This window comes from Chionomys nivalis, chromosome 4 (genome assembly GCF_950005125.1).
Source record: "Chionomys nivalis chromosome 4, mChiNiv1.1, whole genome shotgun sequence".
NCBI classification, from domain to species: domain Eukaryota; kingdom Metazoa; phylum Chordata; class Mammalia; order Rodentia; family Cricetidae; genus Chionomys; species Chionomys nivalis.
Window position 1 is genome coordinate 111,038,701 of NC_080089.1, and position 13,947 is coordinate 111,052,647.

Below are 13,947 nucleotides of genomic sequence, written 5' to 3' on the forward strand. Positions count from 1 at the left end.
GCATGAGCTGGCAAATGCCCTGATCCTGGTCTTCATGGGATAGAAGTGACTGGTTGGGGAATGGTGGACAAGGGACCCGGTGGTGTTTGCTGGGTTGTGGGCAGATCTTGCATGACCTGGGATGGAACTGGCATTCACCTTTCTATGCCGCTGTGCCAGTTTTTTTGTGACACTTGGCACTCTTGGGATGGGAGATGTTGCCTATGTGAGGGTACACTGGGTTCGCGGGAGGACTGTGCAATGTCTGTGGGAATTTGGCTAAATCCAGTCTGAATAGAAAATGGTGAATCATGAAAGTACGAAGTCCTTGATTTGATGAACTCTGCAGATGTGGTCAGCAGTGCTTGATTTGATGAACTCTGCAGATGTGGTCAGCAGTGCTTGATTTGATGAACTCTGCAGATGTGGTCAGCAGTGCTTGATTTGATGAACTCTGCAGATGTGGTCAGTAGTAACAACCTACCACTGAAACATGGCGTGGGTGTGGTCGCGCACAGCTGCCACCCCAGTGCTCAGGAGGTAGAGATGGGAAGGACAGAAGGTCATCTTAAGCTATGTAGAGAGTTTGAGGCCAACCCAGGCTGATAAAGGTCTTTGATATGCTTAGCTACCCTGTCAGACAGCACCCTTAAAAGTTGGGCACTAAACCACCTCTCCCATAGTGCCTCAAACTGAATCCCTGGGGCTAAGGCATTAGGCTACTAACACGTCTAGAGATAACAGAGTCCATTCAAATTCCTGGCACAGACCCCATCACTGAGGGCCGGGTCTGTTATGGGTGAAGGCAAAATTGCTAAGCAAACATCATCCAAGGAAGGGGCAACCCTAGGAAACTCCTCCACGTGGTAACATGACTGGGGCCGCGGGGTGGGCAAGGGACACCTACTCTTGAGAACTAATGTCTGTTGTGTGAGTTTTCGTGGAATTGCCCCCAAACTGTATTTCAGTTACATCTCTGTGTTGAATAAGACAGATTGGAATCGCTTGCTTGAAACTTGCATTTGTGCTGAGAATGGAGGTTTGTTAGAATTCAGAGATGGTGTGTTCCCAGCAGAGCCTTGAGGCCATGAGTCCAGCACAAACCATGGTTGTCTTCCAGCTTTGGCTGCCTATGGGAGGAGAGCCGGCTTCTCTCTCCCGGGTGGGAAGTAGTGGGCAGGCCGTAGTTTCAGTTGCCTTCAGTTGGGCCATTTCCAGCTAGGAGTTGTCTCTTACATGGGCCCACCGTTGATCCTTTGGGGCCAAGAGGCGTAGATTATGAAAACTCCAGGAATATATGGGTTCTCCTCCAAAAGAACTGCTCAGGCACAGGTGTGTGTGTGTGTATTTGTGTGTGTATGTGTGTTGTATGTGTCATGGTATATGTAAATGTATGTGTGTGTTGTGTGTATGTCTGTGTGTCATGGTATATGTGAATGTTGTGTTATGTGTGTATGTGTGTTACATGTGTGTGTATTTGTGTGTGTATGTGTTGTGTGTGTCATGGTGTGTGTGAATGTGTGTGTCTTATGTGTGTATGTGTGTTGCATGTGTGTGTGTATGTGAATGTGAATTTGTGTGGGTGTTCAGAGGCCAGAGGAAGGTGTCAGATATCTTCCTTTGTTACCCTCCACACTACTCTTTGTTTGACTCAGGGTCTCTCCCTGAGCCTGAAGCTCGTCTCTCTCAGCTAGACTAGCCAGTGAGCCTTAGAGACCCTCTTGTTCCTGCCCTCCTCGGTGCTGGCGTTACAGGCGTGTGACAGGTTATGCTCAGCTTGCTATGTCACTGAGCTGTCTCTCTAGCGCTTCTCCCCCTTCTGTACAGGGACTCATGTATTTCAGGCTGGCCTAAAATTCACCATATAGCTGAGAATGACCTTGAACTTCTGATTCTCCTGCTTCCAGCTCAGGAGCGCTGTGGGTACTGATAGACTACCAGGGAATGTCCCCAAACCCAAGACTGCCTGCTTAACCTTCCTCCACCCATCAGATCTTCACCTTGCTCCCCACATTCCTAGCAGGCACAAGTCACAGTGATATCTGTAACACCATGTACCTCGAGGTGCTTGTTGATAAAAATATTGAGTCATAATTTTTGTTTTTAATTTTTTTAAATCTCATTTTCTCAAAGCCTATTTTTCTTTAAAACATATTTTAATTCCATTTCATCTTCAAGCCAGCGTATGTTCTCGTGGCTGGGTTGGCTCATTTCCGAGAATCCCTGGGGGATGGGCCCTGAAGCTCCCCTTGGGTTGAGTCATGATCATTTGCTGGGTGTTGAGTCCATTTCTGACTTCTGTTTTTGCTCAAGATGGGGAAACACTGTTGTGCCCCCTCGGAGCTCCTTGAATTCATTGCCTTGGCTTTGTTGGTGAAAATCAAAGGTGTCAGTGTATAGGGACACCAGGAGAGACGTGTGTCATCCCACAAAGGGATGGCAGCGTGCAATGAACCCCTTTACCTGGCCGTGGAGATTCATACTCTGATCAAGTGAGAGTTGAAAGTCAGTATCTTTGATTTTGTTTCTCCTTAAAACAGTGTCTCATGTAGCATAGGCTGGCCTCAGCATTGCTGTATAGCTAAGGATGACCTTAAACTCCTGATCCTCCTGCCTCCACTTCCCAAGTGTTGGCATTACAGGTGTGTGCCACCACGCATGCTTTATGTGGTGCTTGGGATCGAACCCGGAGCTCTGAGTGTACTAGGTAAGCACTTTATTAGTTAAGATATAAGGTCAGCTTAGTTATTAGGATCTTTGAAATCCCTGTCGGAGAGGCAGAATCAACATCGCCCTGCCCTGCAGGAGGAAGGGTCTGAGCCTTTGATCTCCATGCACAGCCTGGCTCTTCAAAGCCTCCATTCCCAGTGGTGCCGGTGAACCAGACAGATGGTGTTCACATCGTCAGTTAACCAGCTCAGTACTCCCCATGGGTCTCCATCAGCACCAAATATCAACCCACACGGGGGTCTGAGTTCCAGTGCAGGTAGAACCAACATGCCCTCTAAGGCAGTCACGGTCAACATTGATGAATGAAATGAGGTATAGGTAGATTTGTGTGTGTGTGCTTGCAATAGAGTCTCTGTAGCTCACGATAGTTTTAAACTCATAAAAATCCTCCTGCCTCAGCCCCCCAGGTATTGGGATTACAGGTGTGAGTGGTCATACCCTTCTATTTTCATTTGTTGAAAACTGGTTATGTGGGGCTGGAGAGATGGCTCAGTGGTTAAGAGCACTGCCTGCTCTTCCAAAGGTCCTGAGTTCAATTCCCAGCAACCACATGGTGGCTCACAACCATCTGTAATGAGGTCTGGTGCCCTCTTCTGGCCTGCAGACATACACACAGACAGAATATTGTATACATAATAAATAAATATTTAAAAAAAAAAGAAAGAAAACTGGTTATGTGCTTGCTGATGGAGAGACCTGTCTCCAAGCCGTTCTGTTATTCCCATGATGCCCCCTATTTCTGCCAGTCTTACTATTTAAGGACAAGCTCTGAGAAGCTTCGAGAGGCAGCAAATAGTGATGGGTCCTTTTTTGAGGTCAGGGCAAGGTTGGTTAAGTCTCTGTGTCAGTGAGAGGATGTCCCCTGTCACCATGCCCCCAGCAGATCCCCTTCCTGCCAGAATTTCTGGCTCTTCCGTTATCCTGCCCTCAGCTGTGAGTGTGTTGAGTAGCTGCAATCCCACTGGGTACCACTATGTAGAGCTGATGTGGGAGGAGCTAGAGACGTTTATGTTTGCATTAATAATGTTCATGGGGTTGGTCAGAGGAGGTGGGATCTTGCGGAAGACTTGCTTGCTACAGGAAGGTAGAGACAATCTGGGTTTGAATTTTGGGTCTATCAGAGCACAGGCCTGGGCATGGCCTGCCCCAAATGCTTGCCACGCTGAACTGCGATGTGTTTAGTTCACAGTCTGCTTTCTGAGAGTGTCTGGTGTCACATGGCTTATGAACTTCACAACCATCTTTATTCCCCACCCAGTTCCATCAATTTTAGTTACTTTACCCCCAAAGCAGGACACCAGTAGTTCCCTTCCCCTCCTTCCAGCTGCCCTGGGGACTCTGTACAGTAAGTGCCTGTTCCCTGTACACTTCAGAGGCGTAGTGTGGACCCCTTGACCCCGGGAGAGCTGCATGTCCTGGGTAAGTGACTTCAGCGGTGTCAGGCTGGAATTGCAAGCTCACAGTGAACAGAGCCCCCATGGGGCAGTGGCCTGGAACCCGGAAGAGAGAGAAGGAAAACCAGAGGGAAGTGATGGGAAGGACGGCCCCATGAGATCAGCCTTCTCTGTCCTACAGCCTCAGCCTGGGTTGCAAGCTACCACACCAGAGAGTAGGTGTCAGATAGGTGAAGCTGGGGGAAATGGATGCAGCCTTGGACCCCAACCCATCTCTCCCAAATTTCCCTTGAGAGTTCCCGGCAGCTCTACTCCTGCTGCCCCCTCTTCCCGCTGCCCCCATGAGCATTCTTTGCTAGCAGGGGATGAGTGAGGGATCCTCACTTATTTCTGAATGTTCAAATAAAGCAACTTGCCGGCGATATCCTGTAACATACACGAGGAGAAGGTCAAAGAACAGGTGCACTATGGGACTTGAGCCCCAAGGGCATCACTGAAGCCTCCTCCACCTTATTTAGGGGAGATGAAGGATCATTTGGAGGCTGTCAGTAGCAAATTCTATTTAAATTGAAATTTGAAAACGGCTAGCCCAGCTGGGAAGGAGTGCCAGGGGTTCCTCTGGAGCATGGGGTGGGGTCGGGGGGACACGGCAGAGGGGGGACAGCCAGCACATACATGTGTGTCTGCCTGGATAGCCACAGCCATTTAATCACTATACCCTGTGTGTATTAGGAGTGTATTTAGATCTAAGACACTTCTAATAAGATTAATAAATCATTGGTTTTCACAAGGATATGTGATCCAATCTGTGTCTTTTTATACCTCATACCTCTGAACCCTCTCTCTATAAGAAGCTCACCATGCTGTTGTTCATAGCTGGATGCAAATCTCGAATGTTTGCTTATCATATTTAGGGAGGGGCCACGAAAATGCGGGCTGTTGAGACAGGCTGGCTGAAAGCCAGGGACGGCACATAGCGAAGTTCTTACTGTCGCACACCCGAGAATACTCTGCTCAATTCCCCCCTGTGCAGTCTGCCTATTCTCTGGCTCATTTTCTGTGTCCACGCGAGAAGCGGGACTCAGTGACTGAACTGGCAAAGTCAGCATCAGGAGAAAGGGGTCGGAGGCCAGCGCCCCCATCACTGTGAAGTTTCAGAATGATTCCTAAGTGTCCGGTTTTTGTCTCTTCATGCCAGTTCTGACACATCTTTAAGTTGACAGAGCTATCCTTTTTGGTTTGAGTGGAAATTATCTCAGAGTAAAAATTTCCAGAAATAAAGCAAATTTAATTGATTCTAGGGGGATCAGCTTTTATTGATAAGCCCTGAAAATTTTATATTATACATGAAGTATCCGGGCTATGTAAGTTCAAAGGCTGTGTTTGGCAGTAGTAAGTAAGATTAGCCTGGGGGTTGTATGTGTGTCCTGTGTGTGTTGGTAGGGCTGTCCAGCCTTTTGATACTGGGACAGAGATGTCATCATCTTACAAAATTCACTCTACAGCCCTGTGATTAAGTTACCAAACTGAGTAAATAAATAAAAATTAAAAAAAAAAATCAAGGGCCAATGAGAGAGCTCAGTGGGTAAAGGCATTTGCCTCTAAGTCTGACGAGCCGAGTTCTATTCCCAGATCCTACATGGTGGGAGGGAAAATACTGACTCCTGGAAATTGTCCTCTGATGTCCACACTTGTACTGTGGTGTGTGCAGACAAACATGCCTGCACACACGCGCACACACACAGGCACACACTAATTTTTAATCACAAAAGTACATTTAAAGTAACTACAATATGTACAGCTATGCTTTCTGCAAGGTGGCCGTGCCTGATGGTCTATGAAAAAGCATTCATACTTGTCTGTTTACTTTTTAAGCCAGGGACAGCCCTCTCCTGCAGGAGGCCTAAGCCCAGATGCAGGGGATGTGATGGGGGAGGTGCAGTGACCGCAGCCTCAGACCTGGCCCTCAAGAGGCTCAGCCTCTTCCTGCAGCAGGATTGCTCTACAGGGACGTGGCCCAGGACAGCCGGGATTTGTGTAGTCACCGTTAAACCTGTGGGTTAAACATCCAAGCAGACGGTATTTCTGAGGGACCAGCTGATGATTTCCCATGATTTTATTTCAGCCAAACTCAGGCCCTGAGCTGGTTCTGTCTGAAGAAGAACAAAGCGACAATGAAGTTAAGGAGGAGACAGAGCTGGGCGCCATGGAGGACCAGCGCAGTGTGATACTTCACCTCATCTCCCAACTCAAGCTGGGCATGGATCTAACCAAGGTGGGCTGGCCCTGCCGTGGGTCCTGGTCTCGCCTGTTCTCTTGCTGCGACTAGGCGGGGAAGCCAGAATAGGGAGTAGCTAGCACTGGCCTCTAGTGCGGGTATTTTAGGGACCACTGGAAAAGACCCACAGAAACCTCATACCTCAACACACATGCACACGTACAGATACCATACACAGACACCTCACATACACACACATACATACACACACATGCACACCCACACAGATACCACACACAGACACCTCACATACAAACACACACACTCATACACACATAGATACCACACACAGACACCTCACATACAAACTCACACATGCACACACACACAGATACCTCACACACCATCCATACACAGAGAAACACACATAGACACCTCACACACATGTCTCATCTACATCAAAACAAAGATACTTCTCATACCATACACAAGGACATACAAACACATTTGTATATACCACACACAGAGAGCTACATCACACCATATCATATCCCCATGGGGGGGGGGGAGGAGAGAGGAGAGAGAGGGAGGATTTTATGCAATCCATGAAATGACCTCAAATTTCTGTTCTAGCCAAGGCTGGCCTTGAACTGATTGCCTGCCTCCTCTACCTTCTGAGAGATGGAATTTTATTTGAATGCTACCACTTTGGCCTTTATTCTTTTTCTTTCCCTCTCTCCCTTTCTGTCTTTGGTTTTGGGATAGGGCTTCTATGTCTATTATCCAGGCTGGCCTCACATCCCAGACTCAAGCTGCACTCCTGTCCTAGCTTCCAAAGCAGTGGCTCTGTAGGTGACTACCACCACATCCAGCCAGGAAGGGCATTTTTGGGGTGACTTTTAATTCAGAATAGAAAGTCTCCTTTGTTTCCCTGGAGCTACTGTGTGCTTGCCGCTTGCTCTCCAGGGACTAAGGATGAATGACAGCTTCATGACAGTGTCCTAGGGAAGATTCGAGTAGCCTGCAGAGGTCATCGTGATATCACAGCCCTGGAGAGACAACCCAGAAGGAAGACTGCTCCATGAGCAAAGCCACCGTGTCTCTCAGCCTTGAGGACTTCTGAAGGCTGTTGTTAGCTTTCACAGCGAGTCTGTAAGGGGTGGGTGACCTTACCGGTGACTCCAAGCCCTGTAGGCACACAAGGTTCTTCCTGATGCTCTAGGGAGCCCAGTGTTCCAACCACTCTTATAGAGCAGCAGATACCTCACCCCTCACCCCTCACCCCTCACCTCAGAAGTCACCATATTCTGGCGGTTCTGTGAGAGACCTGAATGTTGCCTGGAGTCATGGGACACTGAGAGGTGACCGAGGGAGAGTCTGGACTTTACAGTTTGGCCTATGTGTGTTCCCCTGGTCATGGCGTCTCTCTGGAAGGGTTGTGAGGAAGGGAGGGGGCTTGCAGAGGACTTAGCCCAGTGCCAGACACCAAGCAAATGTGTCACCATTCTTATCTTTATAAAATGCTGCAGTGTCATTCTGGGCTGTGTGGTATGTCTGAAGAACAATGAGTGGAGAGAGATGGGGTAGCCTCCATGTGGTAGGACTACCCTGTGAAGACCAGCCAGAGAGGCCAGAGTCCCCTGAGGGCATGGCATGCGGAGCGTCCGAGTGTTGTCTATGTATGGTGAAACTTTCACCAGAGAGTACACAGAGAATGGGCTGGAGCCAGAGTGGACAGGAAGCTTTGTGGTTCGAGGAGTCTCTAGAGAGGAGGGTGACAGCATGGTGACCCGTCACTTGGAGATGGCGGGGAAAGACAGCAGATACAGGAGCTCAAAAGAAGGCGGATAAACTTCCTTCCTTTTTTAATACTCTGGGGGTTTCTTTATTGAGGTTGAGTCTCGTGTAGTACAGGGTACCCTTGAACTTGTCACATAGCTGAGGATGACCTTGACTTCCAAGTGCTGAGATTATAGGTGTGCACCATCACATCCAGCATCAGTTTTTGGTTTTGTTTTTCTTTTGTTTTAGAATCTTTTGTATCCCAGCCTGACGTTGAGCTCACTGTATAGCTAAGGGTAACTCTGGATTTCTGATGCTCCCATTTCTACATCCTAAGTGTTGGGATTACAGGCTTATGTTAATACTCCCAGTTCGTGCTGTTTATGGGGATCGAACCTACGGCTTTGTGTATGCTAGGCACACACTCTACCATTGAACTACCTCCCCAGCTCAGAAAATTGCCCTGAAATGTTCTCCTGGAGTTCAGTACGAGTGTGTCTGATGCCCTGAATGATTGTGCCACTTTAAACAGGGCCCGCACTGAGCCCCCAAAGTTCCTCATTTCTCCCTTCTGCAGCCCATGGCGGATCCCTGCCTTTCTGCTGAGTGAGTAAGGCCTGCTCAGTTTCTCCTCTGATTTCAGCTTTCTTGCTGGGTAAATCTGCTAGAAAATGCTTGGCTTTTAAAATAGCTGCCTATCCTTGGTGATTACAAGGATAAGACTCTGAGATGAGGCTTGAGTTAATGCCGAGGGCACGGAGGTGGCATGGTCCCCAAGTGCCATCTAAATCGTGATGTTTCCAAACTGTGGGTCCCAACCTGCCAGTGGGTTATAAAACCAATTTAGTGGGTCAGGCAGTCCGTCGCTTCTGCGATGTGAACTATGACAGAAGATATCAGAGCATGGTGAGAGTCTTGGATGTCAGTTCTATTGTGCTGGGTCACAGTGCAAAACGTTCTCATTGTCAATCATGCTTTTAAAATGGCTTGTGAAATTCAAGGCTGGAGTCCTGCATAGGACAGACTGAGAAACTGAAATTGCTCAGATGAAATACGAAAGGGCACAGAGGCCTGGCGGGAGCTATCTGGTGATTAGTTGACCATTCAGGAGACTGCGTGTATGGCTCTTGTCTGGAGCTGTGAAGCTTGCATTATTATTTTATTAGCTCATGATTGCATTTCCAGAGGTGGAGCCTAATCCCAAGACAGCAAACATCGCCTTTACCCAATGCCCAGTTGGTTACCTGGAAGGAGAACGAAAATTTGATTTCAAACTCTTTCCATCCAACCAAATGTTGTGATGAATGTCTTCTGTAATAGTCTGGGCACTGAAAGATGGGTGAAGGACATTCCTTAAGGAAATCCAACCAGCTATGTTGGGTAAGTAAAGAAGCAGGGAGCAGCTGGGAGGTGGCGAGTTCATGTGTGCATGTGCATGTGTGTTATATATATGTATATATTTCCAGTGCTGTGGAGGTGGGTCCCAGTGTTGCTGGCCAAGCCGCCTAGCTTACTTGGTCAATTCTAGTGAAAGACCCTGTCTCAGGAACATGTACACATCATTCATATACACATGTGCATATGCACACACATGAACATATACATACAAAAAGAAAGGGGAGGAGGAGGGGGAGAGTTGAGGAGGAAAAAGTACTTTTTTACACCCTTAATTTTGTGAAGTTCCCTGGTTTCCGAAATCCCAGATGAACCTTGGCGAGTGGCCCCAGGCCCCTTTGCTTGCTGGGCTTGCACTGGGTGTCTTCTCCAGTCTGAAAATGGAGCATCACGCAGATGACTCCTGAGGTTGTTAATGGGTCTGTGAGGGGAAAATATACCTGTCTGCAGCGTCTTCCCAGGAGTCTGGCATGCTCGCCAGTAGGGGGAGGGGACTCACACTCTGCTCCCTGCTGTCTCTGTTGTCCTCTGCCTTCTAGGCTGGTGATCATTTATTTCTGACTTCTAAGGGCCCAAACTGAAGAGGAGCTCCTCACATCTAGATTGGTGCAGCCCTCAATGTAATGAATTGTCTGCCCTCTGAATCCCTAGTGCTGGCCTACTTTATTTATTTATTTTTAACTTCCTCCAGAGTAGTTCATTGTCTTAATTATGCTAATGGGAGGAAAGGCAGTCCTTCCTGATGGCTCAATAAATCTGCAGCCTCCATGCCAGACCACTTGGATGCCATCAGTCTAAACAGCCAGGCCATCACTCATTCTCTGTCGGAGGGAGACAGTCCAATTAGTGCTCAGCACTTCTTGGCTCCGTATCTCTGGTGTCCACCGCCCAAGAAGCAGTTGATGAACTGACTTATTTATAAATGCACCCAGAAAAGGAGGAGGAGCCCCCTCCCCACAGAAGGCTGTATAAAAGAAGGAAATGAGAGCTGGCCAGAGATCTGTTGAAGTGAAAGGGTTGTTGTCTTGGCTGGAATCTTCTGGAACAGGCTCTAAGCCCTGGTGGCGATCTTCTCAAATCCCGGTGGTACCCCAACAAAGGGTGAGAGAGGAGACAGTCTTTCTAGCTCAAGGCATTGTTGTCCCAGTCCCCAGCTCTGCCAAAGCCAGGGTGGTAACATTTGAAAGTGCAGGATGCAGACCTGGTAGGTTGGGCTTGGTGGTGGCGGTGAAACCTAATCCCAAGGATGACGGCTGATACCAGCAACATGACAGGCTCTTGCGTCACCATGGAAGCCAGCCTCTAGGGATTCTGTGAAGGGGTCCTTAGATTGGGGTAATTGAGATGAGAAGATGTTCCCTAAATGTGGGTAGCACCGTTATCTGACTGGGGCCCCCGACTGCATTGAAAGGAGAAAGTGAGATGAGAATGGGCGTTGCTTTGTGGCTCTTTGGGTTCTGACTGTTGAATCTGAAGTCAAACAAAAGCCAACCATCGTTAGAGGGGAAATACTGCGGCTGGTTCTCTCACCACAGAAGCAGAATCGCATGCCCATTGTGGAGAAGTCCTAAGCCACCGGAATCGCCTGCTTATTGCAAAGCTGTCCTGTGGAGGGAGAGGGTGGAGCCGAGTCAGAAAGTCCCCAAGTGAAGTTAGACCTGGAGCCCTCAGGCCATCTCTGTACTTAATTCTGTGGCTGCCTGTGTCCTTGAGAAAAAGACAGGAGGGGGCTTGTCTCTGTGTGATGGCCTGTGGCTACTTCCCTTTTTAAGGCTTGCCTCCTTGAGGGTTCCAGCTGCTAAAACCTATAACTAGAATGGCCAGTTGGGTAGGCTCAGAAAGGAGGTTTCCTTATTGCTGTGGGCCACACCTGAAAAGACAGAGAGCTCAGGAAGTTTGGGCTCACATTTTAAAGGGCTACAGTGTGTCACAGTGGGGAATGCACGCCAGCAGCTGGTCTCATTGCTTCAGTGGTCAGGAAGCTGAGAGACAGGAATGCCTGTGCTCAGTGCAATTCTCTTCAATCTAGGACCTGCACCAGTGGAGAGGCCCCACTTAACAAGCGGAGTGGGTCTTCCCTCTTCTGGTAAACGTTTTCGGAAACTCCCTCAAAGACATCCCTAGAAGCGTGTATCCTGAACAATTCTTTTTTTTTTTTTTTTTTTTTGGTCTTTCGAGACAGGGTTTCTCTGTGGCTTTGGAGCCTGTCCTGGAACTAGCTCTGTAGACCAGGCTGGTCTCGAACTCACAGAGATCCGCCTGCCTCTGCCTCCCGAGTGCTGGGATTAAAGGCGTGCGCCACCATCGCCCGGCTCCTGAACAATTCTTAATCAGTTCAAACTGATGATGAAGATTAGCCATTCCAGAGCCCCCAAGTGCTTGAGGGGAGGGAGAAGAAAGGATAGGAGGGTTAGGGACATGTGCTTGGTGGTCTGACTTGCTTTCTGTCACAGCCTGGTCCCACAGAGCTCAACAGAGATCTTCTGATTCTGCAGACAGATACACAGACAGTGAGGAAGGTGCTGTACCAAGGCTGTGTGTGTAGAGTGCACACCTGGCCCAGGAGATCCCTGGGCAGCTGGATTCTCAGTTTAGTTGAATTACAGCTGCAAGAAAATTAGGAAATCTGCCTTGATTCCCACAGTTGTCGTTTGATGACTGTTTTCCTCTTCCTGCATTTGATTGAGTTTCCTCAAATGCAAATCGGCTCTTGATCGTCTAGAGACAAGTTAACATTCTGAGGCTTTGAATGGATTTACTTGGATTGTGTTCTGTGCTTGATTTTATCTTGCTGCTTCTTTTTACATGCTTTTTAATGACAGATAAATAATATTAAGAGCTGTCTGCTAAACCATACCTCCCCCGTGGGGTTTGCTTTCTCTGCTTTCCGCTGAAACCACTACGCTTTAAAGATACAGTGGCCTGCTTTCTCTCTTCCGGACACAGTGGCCTGCTTTCTTTCTTTCAGACACAGCAGCCTGCTTTCTCTCTTCCGGACACAGAAGCCTGCTTTCTCTCTTCCGGACACAGCAACCTGCTTCCTCTCTTCCGGACATCTTTTCTTTTGTATCCAGATCACTTACAAGAGTTTTTAGAAAGCCCAGCCTGCTGGGCTGAATGAAGGGCTCATCCGGAGTCAGTTTCCAGCACCTGAATGGCTCACAGTGCTTAAAATCCCCATTCTAGGGGACCTGAGATGCCCTCTGCTGGCTCCCACAGGCACCTGCACTCTTTCTTATGTGCACATGACCATGTTGGTGCACCAATTTGTTGTTGGAAGGCCGCTTGATTGTTCCCAGTTGCCCAGACTCGAAACAGCCACTCAGAAACTATATTATTTAAACCCCTGCTTGGCCAATCACTTAAGCATATTGTTAGCTAACTCTGGTATCTTTGGTTAACCCATTTTTATTATTTTATATTTTACCATGAGGTTTGTGGCCTACCAGCAAGGATCCAGCTGATAACTCGCATCTTTTTTCTCTGGCGGCTCTATGGCATCTCTCTGACTCCACCTACTTTCTCTCTCTCTCTCATATATATATATTTTGTTAAGGCATTGGTCAAAAGCAGCTTCTTTATTAACCAATAAAACAACACATATACAAAAGGACTTCCCACACCACATAATTAAACATAAAAGCAATGGAGCCATAGCTACAGATCTGTAAACTGGGGTGATAGTCAAGTTAGGTTAATGTATAGCCTGGTGGGCTGCCAGCTCTGAAACCCCATGAATCCATGTGGAAAGGTTCCCCCCCCCCCCCCCCCCCCCCGTGTTCTATGTGCTAGAACCCAGTTCGCGAGCTTCGGGCAAGGGGCTGGAGGTTGAGGAAACACATGCAGAGACAGACCTACACACGGACCTCCAATCACTGGTACAAAAGCCCCCCTTTAATAGCACTACAGAGGCTTAAATACCCAACAGTCAGTGGCCAATGGGTGAAAATCCCATTCTCTGATCCTCTAGGGAAGGCACAGCGTTTAGTCACTCCAATTAGATGGTTCTAGCAGGGAAGAGCAGCTGAAGGCCAGGACTCAATTAGTCCCAACAGAAAGGAGCAAAATAAGGCTGGCTGTTAGTGTGTGTGTGTGTGTGGGGGGGGGAGTCATATGGAGACAGACAGAGAGACAGAGACAGGTGGCAGGGACATGACTCTAAACTGTTGTCTGTAGTGATCTAAGGAGAAGCTCCTTATTCTCTTAAGGGACCTCAAATCAGATGAAGCCAGATTTGTGACTTCCTCACAGAAAGAAATTTCAGGATGAGCCATCATGGAGCAGATTTAGAGTTTATTAAAAGAGATTTTAATATGGATTTTAGGCCCTGGGGTTAAAAGAAAACGATGGTCTTGGAGAGTAAACCATGACCAAAATGGCTTTTCAGAGAAGAGCCACATCGTTTCCTTCAGAATAGTCACATAGATATTACTATGTTTATTGATTTTG

At 48.0% G+C, this 13,947-nt stretch overlaps 1 protein-coding gene across 4 annotated transcripts in view; it reads left to right on the forward strand.

The window, feature by feature from the left end:
- Positions 1–13,947, forward strand: part of Osbpl10 (oxysterol binding protein like 10) — a 240,430-nt gene that overhangs the window by 210,825 nt on the left and 15,658 nt on the right. For all 4 annotated transcript variants that reach the window (XM_057768030.1, XM_057768029.1, XM_057768032.1 and 1 more), the window contains one exon: positions 6,229–6,378. In XM_057768030.1, the coding sequence (XP_057624013.1) occupies positions 6,229–6,378 (150 nt within the window). The remainder of the gene's footprint in view (positions 1–6,228; positions 6,379–13,947) is intronic.